Source organism: Schistocerca piceifrons, chromosome 1 (assembly GCF_021461385.2).
Source record: "Schistocerca piceifrons isolate TAMUIC-IGC-003096 chromosome 1, iqSchPice1.1, whole genome shotgun sequence".
Taxonomy (NCBI): domain Eukaryota; kingdom Metazoa; phylum Arthropoda; class Insecta; order Orthoptera; family Acrididae; genus Schistocerca; species Schistocerca piceifrons.
Window position 1 is genome coordinate 898302665 of NC_060138.1, and position 22114 is coordinate 898324778.

General features: G+C 37.9%; 1 protein-coding gene across 1 annotated transcript; it reads right to left on the minus strand.

Moving 5' to 3' along the window:
- Positions 1-17064: 17064 nt before the first annotated feature.
- LOC124776454 (ATP-dependent RNA helicase DHH1-like) lies at positions 17065-17514 on the minus strand. Its single transcript, XM_047251466.1, has one exon. The coding sequence runs from the start codon at positions 17512-17514 to the stop codon at positions 17065-17067; it is 450 nt and encodes a 149-aa protein (XP_047107422.1).
- Between the last annotated feature and the right edge of the window lie 4600 nt (positions 17515-22114).

Consider the following 22114-nt stretch of genomic DNA (forward strand, 5'->3'; position numbering starts at 1 on the left):
TGGATGAATTTTTAGAACCGCATCTAAAAGATGGAATTATAGAATATTCTGATTCGCCTTATAACTCAAATATTGTAATTATTCCAAAGAAGTCTCCCGACGGTGCAAAATGATATAGATTTTGTTGTGACTACAGACACCTTAACAAACAAACTAGCTCAGATGTTTATCCTCTTCCAAACATTACAGACATCATTGACGGTTTGGGTAACAGTAAATACTTTTCAACAATCGATTTATGTAGCGGATATCATCAATTGGAAGTTGCACCTGAAGATAGGCATAAAACAGCATTTTCTACCCCTGGAGACCACTGGCAATATAAAAGAATGCCTTACGGTTTGAAGAATGCACCAGCAACTTTTCAAAGACTATTCAATGGAGTATTGCGAGGACTCAAAACCCAGCAATGTTGTGTATATCTAGACAATATTATTTTATTCTCCAAAGACATTAATGAACATGCTGTGTGTCTGCGTAAAGTTTCTCAGAGACTTAGAAAAGCTAAATTAACATTAAATATGGAAAAATGTAGTTTTGCATTGACAGAGGTTACATACCTAGGGCACGTCATTAGTGAAAAAGGAATTAAAACAGATCCTTGATTAATTTTGGCAGTTAAGCACTTCCCAACACCACAACACATTAAGGAAGTACAAAGTTTCATTGGTCTCGCATCGTATTACCGAAAATATGTTCAAAATTTTGCTGAAATTGCCCGACCCTTAACCCAATTATTGAAAAAGGGCGCAAAATTTCATTGGTCTGAAGATTGTGAATCAGCATTTCAAACCCTTAAACATAAGTTAACACACAGCCTAGTATTAGCCTACCCAGATTATAATAAAGAATTTATTTTGTCCTGTGATGCAAGTGGTCATTCAATAGGCGTTGTTTTGAGTCAGAATATTAATGGCGCAGAACACCCCATAGCCTATGCTTCGAGACAACTACCAACGGCAGAAAGAAATTATTCCACAATGGAGAAAGAATTGTTAAGTGTTATTTATGGCATCAAATACTACTTGTATGGTAGGAAATTCAAGATTATTACAGACCACACAGCATAAAATGATTGCTTGGGTTAAAGGATCCATCTAGTCGTCTCACCCCAGAATGCAAAAAATACGCAACTCAAAAACAATTTTGATTTGAAGATGGTGTATTATGCCGTAAAACAGTACTTGGACCGCGAATTGTTGTTCACCAACACCTTAGACAAGAAATAATGGCAGAGGCCCACGATCATATCCTTGCAGGACACGGTGGACAGCGGACAACCGAAAGATGCATAGCAGAGCGATTTTGGTGGCAAACCATAAAGCAGGATGTTGCGCAGTACGTTCATAATTGCTTTGCATGTGCACAACGAGCTGAACTTTCTCGTTTAAAGATACCCTTACAGAGGCTCCCTGAGGCTTCTTGCCCATTTCAAATCTGTGGAATAGAACTCTACGGATCATTTCATAAAACACCTGCTGGTAATAAGTATGTTCTTACGACTATAGATCACTTTTCACACTATCTAGCTATGGTGAGTCTCCCAGATCAGCAAGCAAATACAGTAGCCCAAGCTTTAGTTAACAACTGGATACTTAAATTTGGCGTACCTGAAGCTATTATAACAGATCAGGGATCTAATTTTGTGTCTGAATTAATGAAACAGCTATGCCACTTAGTAAAAATACGTAAATTACGCACAACTCTGTTACACCCTCAGTGCAACGGACGCACAGAGATCAAAATGGTAACAACTACAGAAACAGAGATAATGGTAATTTCAATCAGGGTCACAATGGTAATAGAGACAGAAATTTGAACCTCAGCAGAACAGGAATAATGGGGATAACCATTGGCAAAATAATAGCAGAAACAATCATAGAGGCAACTATTCGGGGAACGGTGGTCCACCTCAATGAAGGTCCACGGTTTTGGGACAAAGAAACACAACAAGAACAGGACCCCCAATTTAAATGTACATTTAGACAATAATAATAGTATAAATAATGTATCACAGGTATCTGAAGTTGAACAGAAGAAGCATCAGATTTCTCATTTATGATGTGATCATAGGTTTTGGTATACTATGTTTAACTACAATGATGTAGATACTAATCACAAATCAGAATGTGAGTGTAATGAGAATTTTGATATAGTATGTACTAATGATTTCTTATCTTGGTCAGAAAACAGTGTTATGGATATATCTAAAACAAGTGAGGACTGTATTGGATATGAATTAGGTGGTATTTTTGATGTAGATGTGAACGAGAGCTGTGAAATAACTGAAGTTGGTAAGTCTGAGACTGATAGCTTATTGCAAATCAATGTACGTGAGGTATGTGACTTTGATAGTGATGAGTCTTGCATTGTTAATGGTGTTATTGATGAAGTAGTTTTTGAAGAACATGATGATGATGATGAGTATCAGGTTTTTGTGGAGGTTAAGAATAATGACGTTGCGAATACAGCCAGGCAAGTGGTGTTTGTGATTATGTGAGTGTCATGGAATACTAGACCAGTCAAAGCAGTGTTTCATGAACATCATGCAGAGTAATGATCCAAACACTAAAGGTGGGTTATCTCTGAGACTAGAGCATAAAGGTGAATTTTTTTAAATTTGTTGGTATCATATTGATGATAACATAGATAAATTTGCATTCTAGAATAAGTTGTCTGTGGTTAGTCAAAATTTGTATCCAAATTGGTGGAATTAAGTAAAAGAAGATCTAAGTAGGAAATGTTATTTTGGCAGTAATATATTTTGTGTTCCTTTTCTAATAAGTGGTGATGGTTGTGCTATGGAACCCATCCAGTGTGTTCAATCTTTACCTGGCAACAAGGGTAACCAAAGTAATGCTACACCACCAGTAAGGCTGTTAAAAACTTGCAAAAACTGTGTAGTACATGTATCATTTGTTGGGTGGTACTTAGATAGGTAAATAAATTAGTAAAATCAATGTGAAGTGAAGTAGAAATTAGAAAATAAATGAAAAACTTAGTTTAGTTTAGAAGAATTACACGTCAGGGCATCGTCCAACCGGCTCACGCGTTTCTCAATTGTCACATGTGATCACAGGCACTCGCCTACATTCCAAGAGCCAATGACCGATGTTAAGAAGAAACCCACATCCTTTCATCTTTCCCTCTCCTTCCCTCTTTCCTGATGAAGCAACCGTGGGTTGCGAAAGCTTGAAATTTTGTGTGTGTGTTTTTTTATTGTGCCTATCTACCAGCGCTTTCCCGTTTGGTAAGTCATGGAATCTTTGTTTTTAATATATTTTTCCCATGTGGAATGTTTCTTTCTATTTTATTTATATCATTAATTTCAGAAAGTCTTATAGATAATATATTTTCAAATATAGAAAGCCCAGATACGGAAGTTTTGAATATTGACCTAGGAATATCTTATCATAACACACTTATTATTAAACTGCTCACAGTTCCAATACATACAAAAACAGTACATCATATGTATAAGAAAATTTTCTCTCCCAAAAACTGCAACCAATCTGGTATCACACTGACTAACCAATCTTGGGCAGAAGTATTGTCACAAACTGATACAGATGCTGCATACAATGTTTTCTCCTCTCTTTTCATGACAAATTTTGAAATGTGCTTTCCAAAAAGATTAGTTAAAATCAACTCATCTAGCCATAGACACTCAAATTCTTGGATCACATTTGGCATTAAAAACTCTTCCAAGACTAAGAAAAACTAATCTATGAAATGAAAACTAATACTGACCCTAATTTCAAAAAACATGTTAGTAACTACAAAAAGGTAAATAGAAGGGTAATTAATCTAGCAAAAGTGTTAAGTAATGATAGACTAATAAGGAAGTGAGACAATTAATCAAGGATCACATGGGAAATTGTTAAAAGAGAAATAGGAAAAAGCTCTAGACTTAAATCTAGTGATAACATTGAAATAAAGAAGGAAGTCTTGCCAATTACATTAACAACTACTTTCTAAGTGTACCTCTTAAATTAAGCAAGAGCTTTACCAAAGAAGGGAAAACAACAGCTCCAAAAGTAATCAATAGTATGATAATAAGTTCCACTAATAAATATGAAATACTGAAAGTAATTAACAGTATGAAACCCAAAATGTCTGCAGGACTGGACGAAGTGCCAGTGGCAATAATAAAGAAAGTCGCCACACAAATCTTGAAACCACTGGTAAATATTGCCAATTTATCATTCAGTGAAGGCTGAAAATTTCTGAGGTTAAACCATTATTCAAAAATGGGAATATACGCAAGGTAGAAAGCTATAGACCTATATCCCTCCTTCCATCTTTATCAAAAATTTTTGAAAAACTGATGAAAATTAGACTCATAAGCTACCTTGACATCTTCAATCTTCTAAATTGTAATCAACATGGTTTTCATACAGGTTACAGCACAGAAACAGCTATACAGGCCTATACGGAAGAAATTATTAGAAATTTAGACAAAAACAAATGTGTGGTAGGGATCAACCTAGATCTTTCCAAGGCCTTCAATACAGTAGATCATCAAATTCTCCTTGACAAACTGGAGGCAATAGGCACCAGAGGAATTGGGAAGAAGTGGTCTGAATCCTATCTCCAAGATAGAACTCAGGTCGTGGAACTCACCTCATCTCAGAGTAAGCGAAAAACAAAGTGGGTTTCTGATGCTAAGAACGTGGCAGTAGGTGTCCCTCAGGGTAGTGTTCTTGGCCCCCTATTATCCCTAATGTATATAAATGACATTGAAAGGCCCAACAGATGACCAAAAATTATGTTATTTGCAGATGATACAAGCATAATTATACGTGATGACAGCAAATCCTTATTCACTACAGCTGAAAAGGTTCTGAAGAGTGTGCAACAGTGGTTTTACACTAATAAGTTAACATTCAATTTAAATAAAACAAATTACATACAGTGTGGTAAAGAAAATGAGAAGGATGATCACCATTTATCATTGAGTGGCCATGAAATAGAGAAAGTCTGGTCTACAAAATTTTTGGGCATGTACATTGATCAGCAGTTGAGCTGAAAAAGACCATGTCACATACATATCCAAAAAACTCAATTCAGCATGTTTTGCACTGAGAATAATTTCTAGAGTTTGCAGTGCAGTGTGTACAAGATTAGTGTATATGGCTTATTTCGATTCTATTATATCCTATGGAATAACATTCTGGGATGCAACTAAATGTTTCTGTTTTTAAATTACAGAAAAGGGCCATTAGAATTATTACACACAGCTACCTACAAACACACTGCAAGCCCTTGTTCATGCTGCTAAACATACTTACAGTACCATCTTTGTACATATTAAAAAGCATAATCCGTACAAGAACATACTTGAGTAGTTTATGTGTAAATTCATATCTTCATGACTACAATACATGTATCTGTAAGAATCTGCATGTAGAAAGAAAGTATTTTGTAAAGGCTGGCAGTTGCGAGTTTGTTTACATACTTAGGTTTAAACTTCGTAGGAGCATAGATATTTGTGTTTGACTAGACTTAGTGCTTCAAAGTTAAATTAATTCATGTCTCTCATCCAGAATTTGTGTGATTAATTAAAAGTTTCTGAAGCAAGTTTATAAGTTTGTTTATATTAGTGTTTAGTTACATATTAGTACAGATTACGAAACTATTGTGTTGTTGAAATTATTTTCTGCTTTTGTGTTACAAGTGTGGTGGTTGCCGCAGAAATTTGAAAGAGGGGGTATTCTGTATAGACTGTAGGTTGTGGTTTCATTGGGGTGAGTGCAGCGGAGAGGAAACGAGGGTAGATAATGAGGCTCTTCCATGGCAGTGTAGGTTATGTAGAAAGGACAGAAAAATCGTGGAACAGGAGGCAAAGATTTGTGCCCTTAAGGCTGAATTAGAAATCACGATTTTGGAATTATGTAAGCTAAGGGAGGAAAAGGACTGTGGGTGCTGGAAAAAGGTAGCAAGCAAAGGGCAAAAAAGGGAAACAATTGAAAAACTTCTGAAATTCAGTTAGCAAATCAGTTTGGCTTGCTATCCGAAGTAGTGGAGGAAGGGCCTCATTCAGATGTAGTTGAATGTAGGTTGAAGCAGAATATTAGCTTAAAGAAAAAAGACAGGTCAGGATCAAACCAGAATAGTAAAAGAAGAATTCTGCTTATAGGTAGCAGTCATGGGAGCACTGTGGGCCAACAGCTTCAGGAGAAATTAGGGACAGAGTACCAGGTCACAAGTTTTGTGAAACCAAGTGCTAGCCTTAGCCAGGTGACAGAAAACTTAGGTCAGCTATGCAAGGACTTTGAGAAGGAAGATCAGGTAATTATAGTTGGGGGAGCAGGAAACAGCCTGACTATGAGTCCAAGATATAGTATTAGGAGTGACCTGGATAAAATAGGATCAGGAACCCGGCACACGAATGTGGGCTTTGTGGAGGTCTTTCAGCACCATGATCAGCCCTGGGTAAACACTGCTGTAAGGCGTGTTAACACTGAGCTGAACGGGATGCTCCAGACACCAGCAAAGTCTCAATTGAGTGTTGTTCCAGTTGATGCTATTGGTAGGTGGGGTTACAATACACATGGCCTGCACCTTAATAGGAAGGGGAAAGATAAGTTAGCTTCTCTATTAGCAGATACTGTAAGGGGGGCCACAGTCACACAAAGGTTGATCCCTGTGGTTATTGGGACCAGGCAGACAGGTTTTTTAGGTTAAAGCCAAATTCCAGACAGACAACAACCAAGGAAAATAGAAGAAAAGAAACTTCATGCACAGCAAATAGGGATAAAGCTAAGGGTGGCATCAAGTTACTTCACCAAAATATCAGGGGAATAAAAATTAAAGCAGATGAGCTGATAATGTGTTTAGACGATCTCAAAAATGAGAATGAGATTGACATCCTTTGTCTGTGTGAGCACCATGTAACTGTGGAGATGGAAAATGTCAGTATAAAAGGGTATAATTTAGCATCTTATGCTTGTAGATGTAGTATGGATAAAGGAGGAGTTGCCATTTTCATAAAACAAGGGTTGTTGTTGTTGTTGTGGTCTTCAGTCCTGAGACTGGTTTGATGCAGCTCTCCATGCTACTCTATCCTGTGCAAGCTTTTTCATCTCCCAGTACCTACTGCAACCTACATCCTTCTGAATCTGCTTGGTGTATTCATCTCTTGGTCTCCCTCTACGATTTTTACCCTCCATGCTGCCCTCCAATACTAAATTGGTGATCCCTTGATGCCTCAGAACATGTCCTACCAACCGATCCCTTCTTCTGGTCAAGTTGTGCCACAAACTTCTCTTCTCCCCAATCCTATTCAATACTTCCTCATTAGTTATGTGATCTACCCATCTAATCTTCAGCATTCTTCTATAGCACCACATTTCGAAAGCTTCTATTCTCTTCTTGTCCAAACTATTTGATAAAGAATTTTAATACTTTGACATGTCCTATATTACACGTACATTTACTGTACATGATGTAATCTTACAGGATCAAATAAAATTCAATTCAATTCAATTCAATTTATCGTCCATGTTTCACTTCCATACATGGCTACACTCCATACGAATACTTTCAGAAATGACTTCCTGACACTTAAATCAATACTGGATGTTAACAAATTTCTCTTCTTCAGGAACGCTTTCCTTGCCATTGCCAGCCTACATTTTATATCCTCTCTACTTCGACCATCATCAGTTATTTTGCTCCCCAAATAGCAAAACTCCTTAACTACTTTAAGTGCCTCATTTCCTAATCTAATTCCCTCAGCATCACCCAACTTAATTAGACTACATTCCATTATCCTTGTTTTGCTTTTGTTGACGTTCATCTTATATCCTCCTTTCAAGGTATAAAGGGTATAAATACAGAACTGTTGAAGTAAGCATATTTTGTATTGATCAGAACTTTGAGGTTTGTGCATGTGAACTTCAGCTAGATAATGTTGTGTTGATATTAGCCATAGTGTACAGGTCTCCACTAGGAGATTGGGAGCTATTCATAAAATAGTTTGACTTCCTATTATGCTGTCTGTGAGACAAAAAGAAGAAGTTATTAATCTGTGGTGATTTCACTGTTAACTTTCTAAGCAATTCTGATAGGAAAAGTGAACTAGAAGTGTTGATAACAACATATAACTTAGAATCAGTGATCAATTTCCCTACACGTATAGCTCAGGACAGTAGTACTCTAACAGATAATGTATTTGTACAGCAAGAGGATGGAGAACAAACACATGCTTTCCCTGTGATAAATGGATTATCTGACCATGATGCACAACTGATTAACTTACAAAACCTAACAGGGTGTACACTTCAGAAACCATTAAGTAAAAGTGTGGGGGTGCTCAGCCCGGTATTTATAGATCACTTCAGAGAAAGTTTAGGAAATGCAAACTAGGAAGATGTATATAATGAGCCAAATGCTAATGATAAATGCAGCATATTTCTTGATAAATTTTTATCCCTTTTTGAACATTGTTTTCCAAAGAAAATTACTAAATGTAATACCACAAACTTTTCAAAGAAACCTTGGATTACTACAGGTATTAAAGTGTCTTCAGAAAGAAAAAGAAAACTGTATGAGACAGCGAGAACTAGTAAAGATCCAGAAGTAGTTTTACACTATAAAAATTATTGTAACATACTGAGAAAAGTTGTAAGGAAATCAAGAAATATGTATGTTAGAGAAGAAATTAACAACTCCAACAATAAAATCAAATCAATATGGAATGTTGTTAGAAGGGAGACAGGAAAAGTAACCACTGGGGTAGGTAGTATTACTGATAAAGAGAATGAGACCATCTTAACCAACAGTACACTGGTAGCCAATGTATTTAACAATCACTTCTTAAGTGTAGGAGAAAAAATTGGTGAGAATAGTTCAAAAGAAAAAGACAGGCAGTACATTGAAGAGTCAGTTTTGAAAAATTTTAGTTAGATTAAGTTTCATCTAACAACCTCTTGTGAAATAAGGAAAATTATTAAATCTTTGAAAAATGTATGTTCTGTTGAAGTAGACGACATCTCTAACAAGTTATTAAAACAATGTGGAGCAATTACAGCTGATGTTTTGAGTCACATAAGTAATGCATCACTGACTCAGGGTATTTTTCCATTCAGGTTAAAATATGCCATTGTCAGGCCTCTCTACAAAAAGGGGGAAACCACATATGTCAATAACTACCGGCAAGTATCCTTGCTTACAGCATTTTCAAAAATCTTTAAGAAAGTAATGTACTCAAGAGTGGTTAGCCATCTCAACAGTAATGGGATTCTTAGTAAATCACAGTTCGGATTTTAGAAATGCTGTTCCACTGAGACAGCAATATACAATTTCACTATCCACATAATAGAGTCTTTAAATAGTAAAACGTCACCAGTAGGAATATTCTGTGACTTATCCAAAGCATTTGATTGTGTGAACCATGACATTATGTTAGAGAAATTACAATTCTATGGTATAAATGGAACAGCATACGAGTGGTTTAAGTCATATCTACAGAACAGGGAGCAAAAAGTCTCTTTATATGCTTCAAGTGATTCAAAGGACATTGCCACTTCGTCTAACTGGGATGAAGTTACATTAGGTGTTTCTGGTATGATTTTTTTTTTAGTAATTTAATTGAAAGCTTTGTTGCTTTGGTAAGAATAAAATTGGTTCTTTTTGTCGTGACAGAATAAATTACTATTAATCACACCAGATTTGTCGGAGAACAGCATCAACATGTGTAATTGATCCAGCTTTAAGAAATTCTATTACCTTTTAGCGGAAAATTTGTGCGGTACTCTCCGACGTTAGAAAAGTCATGGTGTTCCGTTCGGAGCAGGAGGCGGCTGTCTTTTCTCATTTGCGATATCGAAAATTACTAAAAAAAAAGAACAGAAATTTTTTTTCGGAGGGAGATCGCGCGGAGAAAACAGACGGAAGTTACATGAAAGAAACCTAAGGGACCAACTAATTGGATTTGTACGAACATATAAACGGAACTGAAAGAACTTGGAATAAATACTATAACGATGTCGTCACGACAGCCTCCTGTTCCGACAGAACACACGCTGGATCATAAGCTGCATAAATCTTTTAAACAGGAAAGATTATCACAAGTATAATTAATAAAAATAAGGTTGAGAGATTTTCTTTGAAATTAAATAATCTTCAAGGCTTCAAGTATTATATTATGAAACGGAAACTTACATTAACATGGCCACCCAATGTGGCGGTGGAGCGAATTTTCATGATATACATTCTCGCCTGTTTGTTGCTACATATATTTTTTACTCACTTAAACTCTTAAAGTTACAATAAAATGATTATATCAGTATGGAGCACAATACTTTTGCGTCCGACTCGCAACACATTCACAGAACAGCTAGAGAGCGGCGCGGCTCCCTGCAGAAGTAAAAATTGGCAATTGTTATTTTGAAACATAGGTGCATCGTTTTTTTTTTTTTTTTTTTTTTTTTTTTTTTTACTGATCGATAGCAGCGTATAACAGTTTATAGCTATCGTGATATTCTGCGCTTTTCAGGAGCGCGGCAAAGATATCTGGTTACAACATTCATTGGTATATGTTAAAAGTTCGCACATACTGACGCGAATACAGAAAAAAAAAAATTTTACATGTTAAAAATCGCAGTGATAAAGACTGTAATGTCACAATGCCTCCCATGTGAGGCATGATGATTCCGGAAGGATCATCAGGACTCACATGTAGTTTCAAGACATTACTGTGTTTTATCATGTTTACTTTCGTTCTAACATAAAATTGGAATGAGTTTGTCATATAGTTATTTTATGCTTCCAGTACAGTTATGAAAACAAATAGTCTTTCAGTGTCTTTTGTGCACTTTGGCACTTCTCTCAGTTCATTGTAAGGTGTCCTTGCACTGTCATCTTAATTGCTGTTACTGTGAAACAAAATATGACAAAAAACAATCTTAAGTCTAACACACACAAAGATAAATGAATAATACTCTATATAGAAAACAAAACATGTCAGTAGACAAACATACACAGATACATTGAAATAATTACTTAAACAGTCCTCTAAAATTGTCTGTGACCTGTTTGGTCTCGTAATGTTTTTTATCCGTTTCATTAGATTCTTTTAGAATGTCGTTGTTAATCAGGACGTTTCACTTGACACAACACTGTACACTTTTATTTGTCACGCGCTCACTTAACCAGAGTCTGCAACGTCTATTTTCGTTCGGTGAGCGGCGGCGTCTGAGAGGTCACGACCCTGGGTAGCGTCCTTGTGTTCGCTCGTGTTGCCTCTCTAGTGTCTCGCATCAAGCGTCATGTCATTTACATGCAAATAAACAGAAAGAAACCTGTGTTAGGTTCGTGCGATAATGTAGACTTACAGGTAAAGGTTTTATAGGATTCTGGACAGGATTGATAGCCTTCCCTTCCAGTTAACGTTTGAGTGCTCAGTAATGCCTTGTCTTTATTTAACTATCTATCGCAAAATATCCGACGTGACTGATTAAATGGAAATTAATTTGAAGCTAAGACTTCTCTTTTTACAGAATAAATAAAGTTCATAATTAAGTTTCACTGTGATAGCTTTAGCAATGTCTCTTGCATAGTTGTGAGACGGAAAACATTCTAAGGTCAATGACACGCCTCCACAGCGCGCGCGTCGGTTGTGTTTCAAATGTTAATTGTTGAGTCCAATTGCAAGCAGCTCCGCGCTGTTGCCGGTTACTAGTCCAGTGCAACACGCGCTCGCGTATGCTCGTATGAAGTTTAACGTGTGTCACTTGCACTCTGCTAAAATGAGAACACGCGGAAAACACACGTCGATCGGCGTATCGAAAACTTGGGTAGAAAATACCACCGTCTGTTTCGAGGATTTCACACGACAGCCCCGGGGACCTGCCATGCTGCTTACACACAGGTAAGTGAAGCCAACGTTTTACATATAGTTTGCAAAATGCTTTGCTGTGATTGCTGTCACTACCTGCACTTGCGTGTACTCATGTCACTGCACACGTATTTTGTACACTTTATCACTCGCATTTTGTTTAGAACGTCTTAGAGTGTCTGCAAATTCACATCTCCCATCTCACATTGTGATTTCAAAGTTCACAGTTCAAGTTACTCACAGGTAAATACATTACAAGATTAAACAATTCCATAAATTACATACATACATACATACATTTCTTAAGTTTGCTTACAGTCACAAAATTCTGTTAACCTTTTCAGTCACGCCACGCCAGATTAGCATATTGAATACCACTACTTGTGCATCAAGGCACGATTATTTCGGTTATTTTCTCTCCCTTTTACAAAGGTAAAAATTTTTTTTAAAACAAATCTTTTAAGCAGCTTGTTATTTCATTTCTCTTCAAAATTTAGTGTCACTGTTTATGTAGAGCACAGATTGAACAAATTCTGTCTCTACTGGTCGAGCATACTCATGCATTTCTCTCCGGAAGAATCATGCTTCATAAAGTTACTGGCTGCAAGTACTACTCGCGGAATGTATTATAATCTCTCAACATTGCTACTCGCGATACGCGATTAGAACAAAACTTTCGCTAACGGATCTCTCCCACAAATTTCGTTTCCACTTCAACCGTCTAAAGAGCACTCAGATGAGCATGTCAAATTATAATCCTCACTTTTTTTTTTAATGGGATAGGATGGGGACGTGGAAGAGGAGAGGATCAAATATGAACATAAATACACTATATACATATACAAATTCTAGCACAACTACACTAGGATATTTTTGTGACCTTAGATGCATGACATGTGTCACGTGTGCCTTCAAGTGGCTATTCTTTAATCTAATATCAGATCTTAGTTTTATTATTATAATGTGAGTCATACCTGGTGACAGCTTTCTAGTTTCTCACGCTTCCTTCTGGGCGATTGTCGGGCTTGGCTGTGAAATAGCTAATTACTTTAGTGCATCTTACATGTTTAAAGAAGAAACGTTTACCATCAGGAATACTTCAGACTTGCCAGTACGACGTATATGTTTCCATGTAGTGGCACTCTCGACTACATGACCTAACAGCTGTTGTAAAACAGAATAAAGGAAATGCTTTGTTGCTTAGCTATTAAATCTTTATGAGGCTTACTGTTCGTAGATGATACTTTGAATCTGAGATTGAATCTCCTGAAAACTATCAAATACTACGTGATACTCTCTCTCTCTGTTATTTACTGCTTTTGACAGTTCAAACACTTGGCTACACAAATCTGTTTAATTCTGAAGATCGCGCTAACAAAAGGTATAGTTCATGGCGGTGTTACAATAACGCACAGTTTACACGCAATAGGCTGTACTCTGTACACTTAAAGACTAACATTCCATTTTGAGGGCTGAAAAAGAAATTGCTTAACCTAATATTTCACATACATATATATTCATTGGAGTTGGAAGGTGGCAATCTGCTACTTCCTTCCGTATCTCCTTTCACCAATAACGGCATTTCTCAATGCCAACAGCCAACTTGGACTGCTTACACCTATGACTAACTTAAAACTAACTGAGAATCTGTCCTCTCAAATGGAATGTGCTTTCTTTTTCGTACGCCATAATAAATCAAATCTTCAATTACCTCCATAGTTTTTCGCCAAAGTGTGAGTACTCGTATTGGTGTGTTTGAATACCGAAGTGTTTCACAGGTTAAACCTTAGGCTAATGTTCCTTTTCTTGTTACTTTGCCTCGTTATACTTCTTGAGATCCTGGTGGTGATACAATCCTTTAATTCTGCCAGATGCTGGATCCGCTATTAGATAACATCCTGTATGTGGTTTTCTAATTAATACAAATGGTCCGTCGTACAATAGCCTCCATTTCCGATTTCTTTTCAACAACTTTGATGGCTTAAAATGTGTCCGTAAAAGCACCTTTTCATTAATATCATATGTAAGAGCCTTAGATACTTTCTTGTCATAAGACTTCTTGCGTAGATTCGCCTGTACAGCTAAGGATACCAATGCTTGCCTAAGTTTTGCATCTAAATCTAATTCTGGTTCTACAATTTTAGGTATGGGATCTAACCATTCATTTCTTTCCCGATGACTCGTCATTAATTCCGCAGGTGTAAATCCAGTTGAGAAGTGTGGAAGATTGTTGACAATCTGCTCGAATGAAGATACAAAGTCAATCCAACGGGTTTGTCGATTAGGTATGTAGGTTCGAATGAATCTATTGAACTCTTTGAAGATACATTCGGTGGGATTAGATTGCGGTCTGAAACGAGATATAAGTATTTGTTTGATGCCATGTCTGGCAAGAAAATTGCGCCATTGTCTGCCAGTGAAATTCGATGCATTATCTGATAGAATGGCCTCCGGCTTGCCAAATCGAGGAAAATAGTCTTGTTCGATTCGACGGATGATCGGAAGTGCACTGGATGATTTCACTGCATAAAGTCTCACATGTTTTGTGAAAAAATCCATCAATGCGACTAGGTATTTCACCCCTCCCCTCCCTTGCGGCAGGGGGCCGGCGAGATCAAGGGCCAGAACTTGATTTGGTCTTTCAGTAATAATTGGATTCAGAGGAATTAGGTTTGAATGGTTGAAGGGTTTTGGCTTCTGGCAGATAAGACATGTACTTAACAACTTGTGGATTCGATGGTGCAAGTTTGGTACATAGCAATACGCAGAAATATTTCGTTTGCATTTTTCAGGTCCATAATGACCCCAGGAAAGATGTGTGTACCAGATGAGGTGTTCAACGTATGCGTGTGGTATACACACACACCATCTACCAGAGAGGAGAGAAGTTCGATGGAATAAAACATCGTTGTGTAGTTTATAAAATTTGGACAAGTGGTGATCGGGTTTTGTTAGAAGAAGTTGTTTGACCTTACGCCATGTGGGATCTGTTTCTTGGAGTATACGCGTCTGCTTGCAGAGCTGAAGGAAATACTTTCTATGTAGGGGGTCTTTCATTAGAAGAATTCGGTAGTTAGACATCTGTTCGATAAGTTCACTGGACTCGGGAAGTCCTTGCGGCATGCGTGACAAAGCATCCGCGATAATGTTGTTTTTACCCTTGATGTATACTATTTCGAAATCATACTCTTGCAAGAAGAGACTCCATTGTGTAAGACGAGGATGAAGAAGTTTACACGAGAGCAAGAAACTAAGAGCTTGGTGATCAGAAAAGACCTTAATTTTCCGACCATGGATGTAGTAATTGAACCTTTTAAAGGACCATACAATGGCCAGAGCCTCCAACTCTGTCACCGAGTATGACCTCTCACATTCTGTGAGAACCCTACTTGCAAAGCTGATAACTCTTATCTCTTCTTTTCCATCAATTACTTCTATTTGAAACAAACAAGAACCAAGCCCCTGAAATGAAGCATCTGATGAAATACAGAATTCTTTATCCATGTCGGGATGGAACAAAATATTGCTGTTAAGAAGTGCTTGTTTAATGTGATCAAAATCTGCCTGACACTCTGGCGTCCAATGCCAGTGAGTATTTTTCTTTAGAAGATCATGCAATGCTTGACTGTTCATCGACTGGTCCGAAATAAACTTTCTGAAAAAGGAAGTCATTCCGAGGAAGCCTTTCAACTGGCGTTTAGAAGAGGGCACAGGAAAGTTTTTAATAGCTGCTAGTTTGTCTGGATCTGGGGTAATTCCCTGTGATGATACAAGATGTCCTAAAAATTTAATCTCGCTTTTACCAAATTTAGACTTATGTAGATTAGCTGTGACTCCATAGTCAACAAACCTCTGGAAAACTTTGCTTATTATGTCTAAATGTTCTTCCCAAGATTTCGTAGCAATCAGTAAGTCATCAACATACACTGTTACTCGATCCAACAGTTCAGGTCCTAATACATGATCAAGTGCAGCTATGAATACGCCTGAACTCACATTCAAACCAAATGGAACTACTTTGAATTGGTATGATCTACCTGCAAATATAAACGCTGTATATTTTCGAGACTGTGATGTCATCTTGACCTGCCAGTAGCTCGATCTCAAGTCTACCGATGTGAGGAATTTTACTCCATGAAACCTTTGTAATTGTTCATCCATAGCCTCAGGTCGAGTTCTTACTGGAATAATTATTTTATTTATGTTTCTTGCATCCAAAACTATACATACACTACCATCCTGCTTCAAAACTGGCAATAACGGACTACTGTAAGGTGAGTCTGACGGTTCAATGATCTCCCACTTAAGCATTTTACGTATTTCATTTTTCACAGCTTCGCGCCTTGCATACGGGACAGAGTACGTTGTCTTGCAAAAAGTAGAATGGGGAGCGACCTTCATGTCATATTCGTAGTCACGTATTACTCCAGGTTTTGAAGAAAAGACATGAAGATACCTCATAAGTAAGTGCAGTAAATCTTGCCTTTGTATGTAATCAAGTTCACTTGATTCACTTACTTTATTCAAAATCTCTTCTCTAGTCGGAAATCCGTCATCAGTATCAAAATCCGTCCAACTGTTACCCTGTCTTGTCATGTGTGCTTGGTTCAAAAACATTCGCTGTACCAGTCTGCGTACCTTAACTTTGTGCTCAGTGTTGACTCTTTTGACCTTGCCGCGCAACAATTGCAGCGTTACCTCCTGTTCACCTACTCGGATTGTACAGATACCCTTTTCTATATCAATCACTGCCTTATTCTTCCTCAGGAACTCCATTCCTAATAAGCATGACACTGACAAATTCTTAACTACTAGAAATACACACATGAAAGAAGTAGAATTAATCCTTATCGGTACCTGAGCTTGCAAATTGACTCGCTGTGATAAAGATCCTACCGCTCCTGTTACTGAACAACCTTGTACTGGTAACGTTAAAATTTTCATCCCTGCAGAAACTTTCTTAAACATACATAGTGATAAAGCGTTTACGTTTGCACCAATATCAATAATAGCATCTATTGGTGTATTGGCTATGTAAATTTTAGTCATTGCTTGTACTTCGGCTTCCCATACGTCATTCAAGTCTGTCTCAATATTTTCCTGCAACAAATCGTCTCTCAAGTCAGTGTCGCGATCATAACGTATTACGTTAAGTCGTTCAAGGTCGAGTTTGCCCCCATTATGTCCCGCAGCATCCCCAAGGAGGCGAAAAGGTGCTGCCTTTAGTTTTCCGCTTTCCTGTGATGCGACTGATTTGATTCTTCTGTCACATCACTTGACCATTCTCGCTGGTTTGTTACCCATTGTGTGTGTTGATTTGTATCAAACCCTTGTTGATACTGAACTTGGTTACCAGGCTGAAAAATCGGTACATTACTTGCCTGCGTAAAATATACCGGTGGATTGTATTGTTTTCTTGGTTTATTGTTATTGTATCTAAAGTCCTGTTTTGGTGGCATGTACTGTTGTTGTTCCATGAATGGTTGTTGCTGAGGCGTGTATTGCTGTTGTTGCTGGTGTTGTGGCTGCCCATAGGGTTGTGGTGGAGGTAGCTGACCTCCGCAATTTTGATTGTTGCAACGTTTACCCTTGTATTTGTTCCCATTCTGGTAGAAGTTACTACCGTTATTGTTTGATTGGTATGGGGCATTCCCGTAATACTGTTGTTGCATGTTGTATATTGGATTGTACCGTTGGTTGCCGTAATGCTTGTTTTTGTGTTTACCATTACGGTAACCATTGTTTCGGCCTCTATTGCGGTTATTGTACTGTTTGTTTCCGTATTGTGTTTCGTGTGAACCATTTCCATTCGAACACGTGCCTGCGTTGTTGTTCTTACGGTTAGCATTCGCACGCGCGTCTTCGTGTATAAGATCGAGCGAATCAAGGTCGGATAAAAATGCGTCCTGGTCTTCCTCTGACACGTTCACTAATTTTTCGGGTATGGAAATGGGTAGTTTTGACTTAAGAATCATAATAACATCTTTTGTTGTTATGGGAGTGTCCCAATATTGTATCTTTCTCAAGTACTTTTCAAAGTACCGGCGAAGTCCACCACTATTCGAATGGAAAGGTTCGGCGTTGTAGACCTCTTTGCGTAGGCGTTGCTGAACACCTGCGCTCCAAAATTTGCTTAAAAAGTTCTTTTCAAACTCACTAAATGTTTTGCACTTATCAACCATCTCGGTTCCCCATATAGCACTTTCTCCTTGTATGTATCCGGTAATGAATTGTATTCTCTGTTTGCCATTCCAGGCAGCTGGAAAGACTCCTGAAAAGTTCTTTAGGAAAACGACTGGATGAAAATTTCGCTTTTCCGGTTGGAATGGTTGAAAAACTCTGTGTTTCAATACACTCTCCTCTTTCATGAGGGTTGTGAGTGTCAATTGTTCAGTGTTGTTGTTGTGTGAATCGTTAAATTCATTTTTCGGTCGCGGAATGTACTGTGGTGTGTTGTGTTGTCTGGTATTGATGTTCATCTAGCTCAGAAGGTAGTGAGTGTTTCCCGTCACTCTGGTTGGTTATCATACTGTAGTGTTTGAATTTGCTGTTTCAGGTCGGATATCTCATCTGTTACTTGCTTCCGCCATTCCAGCAAATCCCGGGTAAACACTCGTCTAATTTGGCCTAGTTCAGTACAAACAGTGTCTCCTGAACTGCCGGGTGCAGATAATATGTCTAAGGTTGCGGATTTAACAACATCTTTCAAGTCACATGTAACCTTCTCCTCAACAAGCTTCTCTTGTACATCAATCCATTCTTTGTAATGTTCGGTAAGTGCTTTAGTGTGCGAAGCAACACTACTATTAACTCATTCCTCAATAGTTCGGTCCGAAATGTCATTCGCCATTGCACTTACTTTTGATTCTACAGTGGCTACCGCTGTTGCTAACTCGTCTACCTGTCGTGCAACTGTTCTATACGCAAGTTTTACCGAATCGGTTTCTTTGTGACACGCTTCGATTTGAGTTGTGAGATTCTGGCCAATGTTATCAATTTTGTTATTCAGAGTGCTTATCTGTGTTGTCAAAGTGGTTACTTGCACCGTGACATCACCCTTAACCGAATCTATCTGTGCTGTGAGAGAGCCTACTTGCGTAGTGAGGGTACCTACTTTTGCATCAATGGTAGTATTTACGTCATTCCTAACTGAGTCAATCTGTGTTGTCATATCCGTTTTCAACTCTGATAAAAAACTTGTCTCTGTCTTTCTCACGTTGTTCGCGATCACGTTCGCGGTGTTCCCTCTCCTGTCTGTCTAGTATCAATTCCTGTAACATTTTGACAATGTCAATTGATACCGTTATCGGGGAGGTGGGTGTTTCCTGCTGAGTGTCGTCCACATTAGCTACCTCTTGTCTGTCGTCTGTCCTGGCCGTCGTTCCGCGTGAGCGGAGTCGGTAATGTTTGTTAATAGTGCCGTCGCTTTCGTCTGCAGAGTTCGCGCTCGATTGTCCGTCCGCCATAATGAAATTCAACTATTGCCAACTTAAAATGGGTACTGCCAACTGAAATTCTGATTGTCAATTATTCTTGCCGCGCAAGTTAAAGTCGCGGCGCGTTCGTCAAATGTCTAATGTTATGTGGGTAATAACTGACACACGTCTGTAGCAAAAAGACAAGATGGAGTCAACGCCGTTGAAACAATTGATTGCCAACGCTGTTACACAGAAAAGACTGAAATGGCATCCATCTTGAACTTACACGAGAATACTAACTACAGTATAAAACAAATAGTACAAAGCAAAAGGTTACAGAAAATGTTCAAATATTTACGTAAAAAAAGTGGTTTTTTACGTTAAGCTACAGAAAGGATAGAGTGAGGTCGAATTTGAAGGTCAAATGAGCTACTCTTTAGACAGAACTATGGTAAACGAAAATTTGGTACTCACTCGGCGTTGTCTTCAAAACTGCAAATCTGCGTCTTATTAAATCCCAAGATATTTGTGTAAATACCGCGTCCTTCAATATTGCATATATTTATTGCTCATCCGTAATTTTATGCAGCATTGGGTTCCAAAGAGTGATACATGAAATAAGACAATCATATATTAGTACCGTGACACTTTCAATATTTTAGTCAAGTCCCTGTTCGGGTGCCAGATCTGGTATGATATTTTTTTTTTAGTAATTTAATTGAAAGCTTTGTTGCTTTGGTAAGAATAAAACTGGTTCTTTTTGTCGTGACAGAATAAATTACTATTAATCACACCAGATTTGTCGGAGAACAGCAGCAACATGTGTAATTGATCCAGCTTTAAGAAATTCTATTACCTTTTAGCGGAAAATTCGTGCGGTACTCTCCGACATTAGAAAAGTCGTGGTGTTCCGTTCGGAGCAGGAGGCGGCTGTCTTTTCTCATTCGCGATATCGAAAATTACTAAAAAAAAAAGAACAGAAATTTTTTTTTCGGAGGAAGATCGCGCGGAGAAAACAGACGGAAGTTACATGAAAGAAACCTAAGGGACCAACTAATTGGATTTGTACAAACATATAAACGGAACTGAAAGAACTTGGAATAAATACTATAACGATGTCGTCACGACAGCCTCCTGTTCCGACAGAACACACGCTGGATCATAAGCTGCATAAATCTTTTAAACAGGAAAGATTATCACAAGTATAATTAATAAAAATAAGGTTGAGAGATTTTCTTTGAAATTAAATAAACTTCAAGGCTTCAAGTATTATATTATGAAACGGAAACTTACATTAACATGGCCACCCATTGTGGCGGTGGAGCGAATTTTCATGATATACATTCTCGCTTGTTTGTGGCTACATATATTTTTTACTCACTTAAACTCTTAAAGTTACAATAAAATGATTATATCAGTATGGAGCACAATACTTTTGCGTCCAACTCGCAACACATTCACAGAACAGCTAGAGAGCAGCGCAGCTCCCTGCAGAAGTAAAAATTGGCAATTGTTATTTTGAAACATAGGTGCATCGTTTTTTTTTTTACTGATCGATAGCAGCGTATAACAGTTTATAGCTATCGTGATATTCTGCGCTTTTCAGGAGCGCGGCAAAGATATCTGGTTACAACATTCATTGGTATATGTTAAAAGTTCGCACATACTGACGCGAATACAGAAAAAAAAAAATTTTACATGTTAAAAATCGCAGTGATAAAGACTGTAATGTCACATGTTCCATAAGGTTCGATCATGGGTTGTGTTCTTGATATATGTGAATGTCCTCCCTTCTCATGTGAAACAAGATGCTGAACTGACACTGTTTGCTGATGATACAAGCATAATTATTAATCCAGTAAAAGAAAGTCCGATAGAAAATGATGCAAATAAGGTCCTTGGAAAAGTTATTAATTGATATTCTGTGAATGGACTTGCTCTGAACTTTGAAAAAACACAGTACATCCAATTTTCTGCTGCAAAAAGTATAATTCCTTCAATAAACATAACACATCAAAAGAAGTCAGTAGCCAGGGTACAGCATACTAAGTTTTTGGGTCTACATATAGATGAGAATCTTAACTGGAAAAGTCATATTTTGGATCTCCTAAAGCGACTAGGTTCAGCAACTTTTGCAATCAGAATTATTGCCAATTTTGAGGATGTAGAAATTAGTAAGCTAACATACTTTGCATACTTCCACTCTCTGATGTCATATGGAATAATAGTCTGGGAAACTCAACACTTAGGCAAAAGGTATTCACTGCTCAAAAGAAAGTAGTTAGAATAATGTGTGGGGTTCATAGTCGCACATCTTGTAGGCATCTACTTGAAAGGTTAACTTCTTACAACTGCTTCACAGTACATTTGCTCAGTAATGAAATTTTTTCTCAACGGTATGGGCCAGATTAAAATCAACAGCAACATTCATAATGAGATTTTCACTCTGCAGTGGAGTGTGCGCTGATGAAACTTCCTGGCAGATTAAAACTGTGTGCCCAACCGAGACTCGAACTCGGGACCTTTGCCTTTCGCGGGCAAGTGCTCTACCATCTGAGCTACCGAAGCACGACTCACGCCCGGTACTCATAGCTTTACTTCTGCCAGGACCTCTTCTCCTACCTTCCAAACTTTACAGAAGCTCTCCTGCGAACCTTGCAGAACTTGCCCTCCTGAAAGAAAGGATATTGCGGAGACATGGCTTGGCCACAGCCTGGGGGATGTTTCCAGAATGAGATTTTCACTCTGCAGCGGTTATCAACCACAAGCAATCAGCCTAATTATCTTCAAACTAACTTCCTTGAAAAATTGTTTATTGGAGTGTTCACCAGATTGTGGATTTTCAATGTGTCAC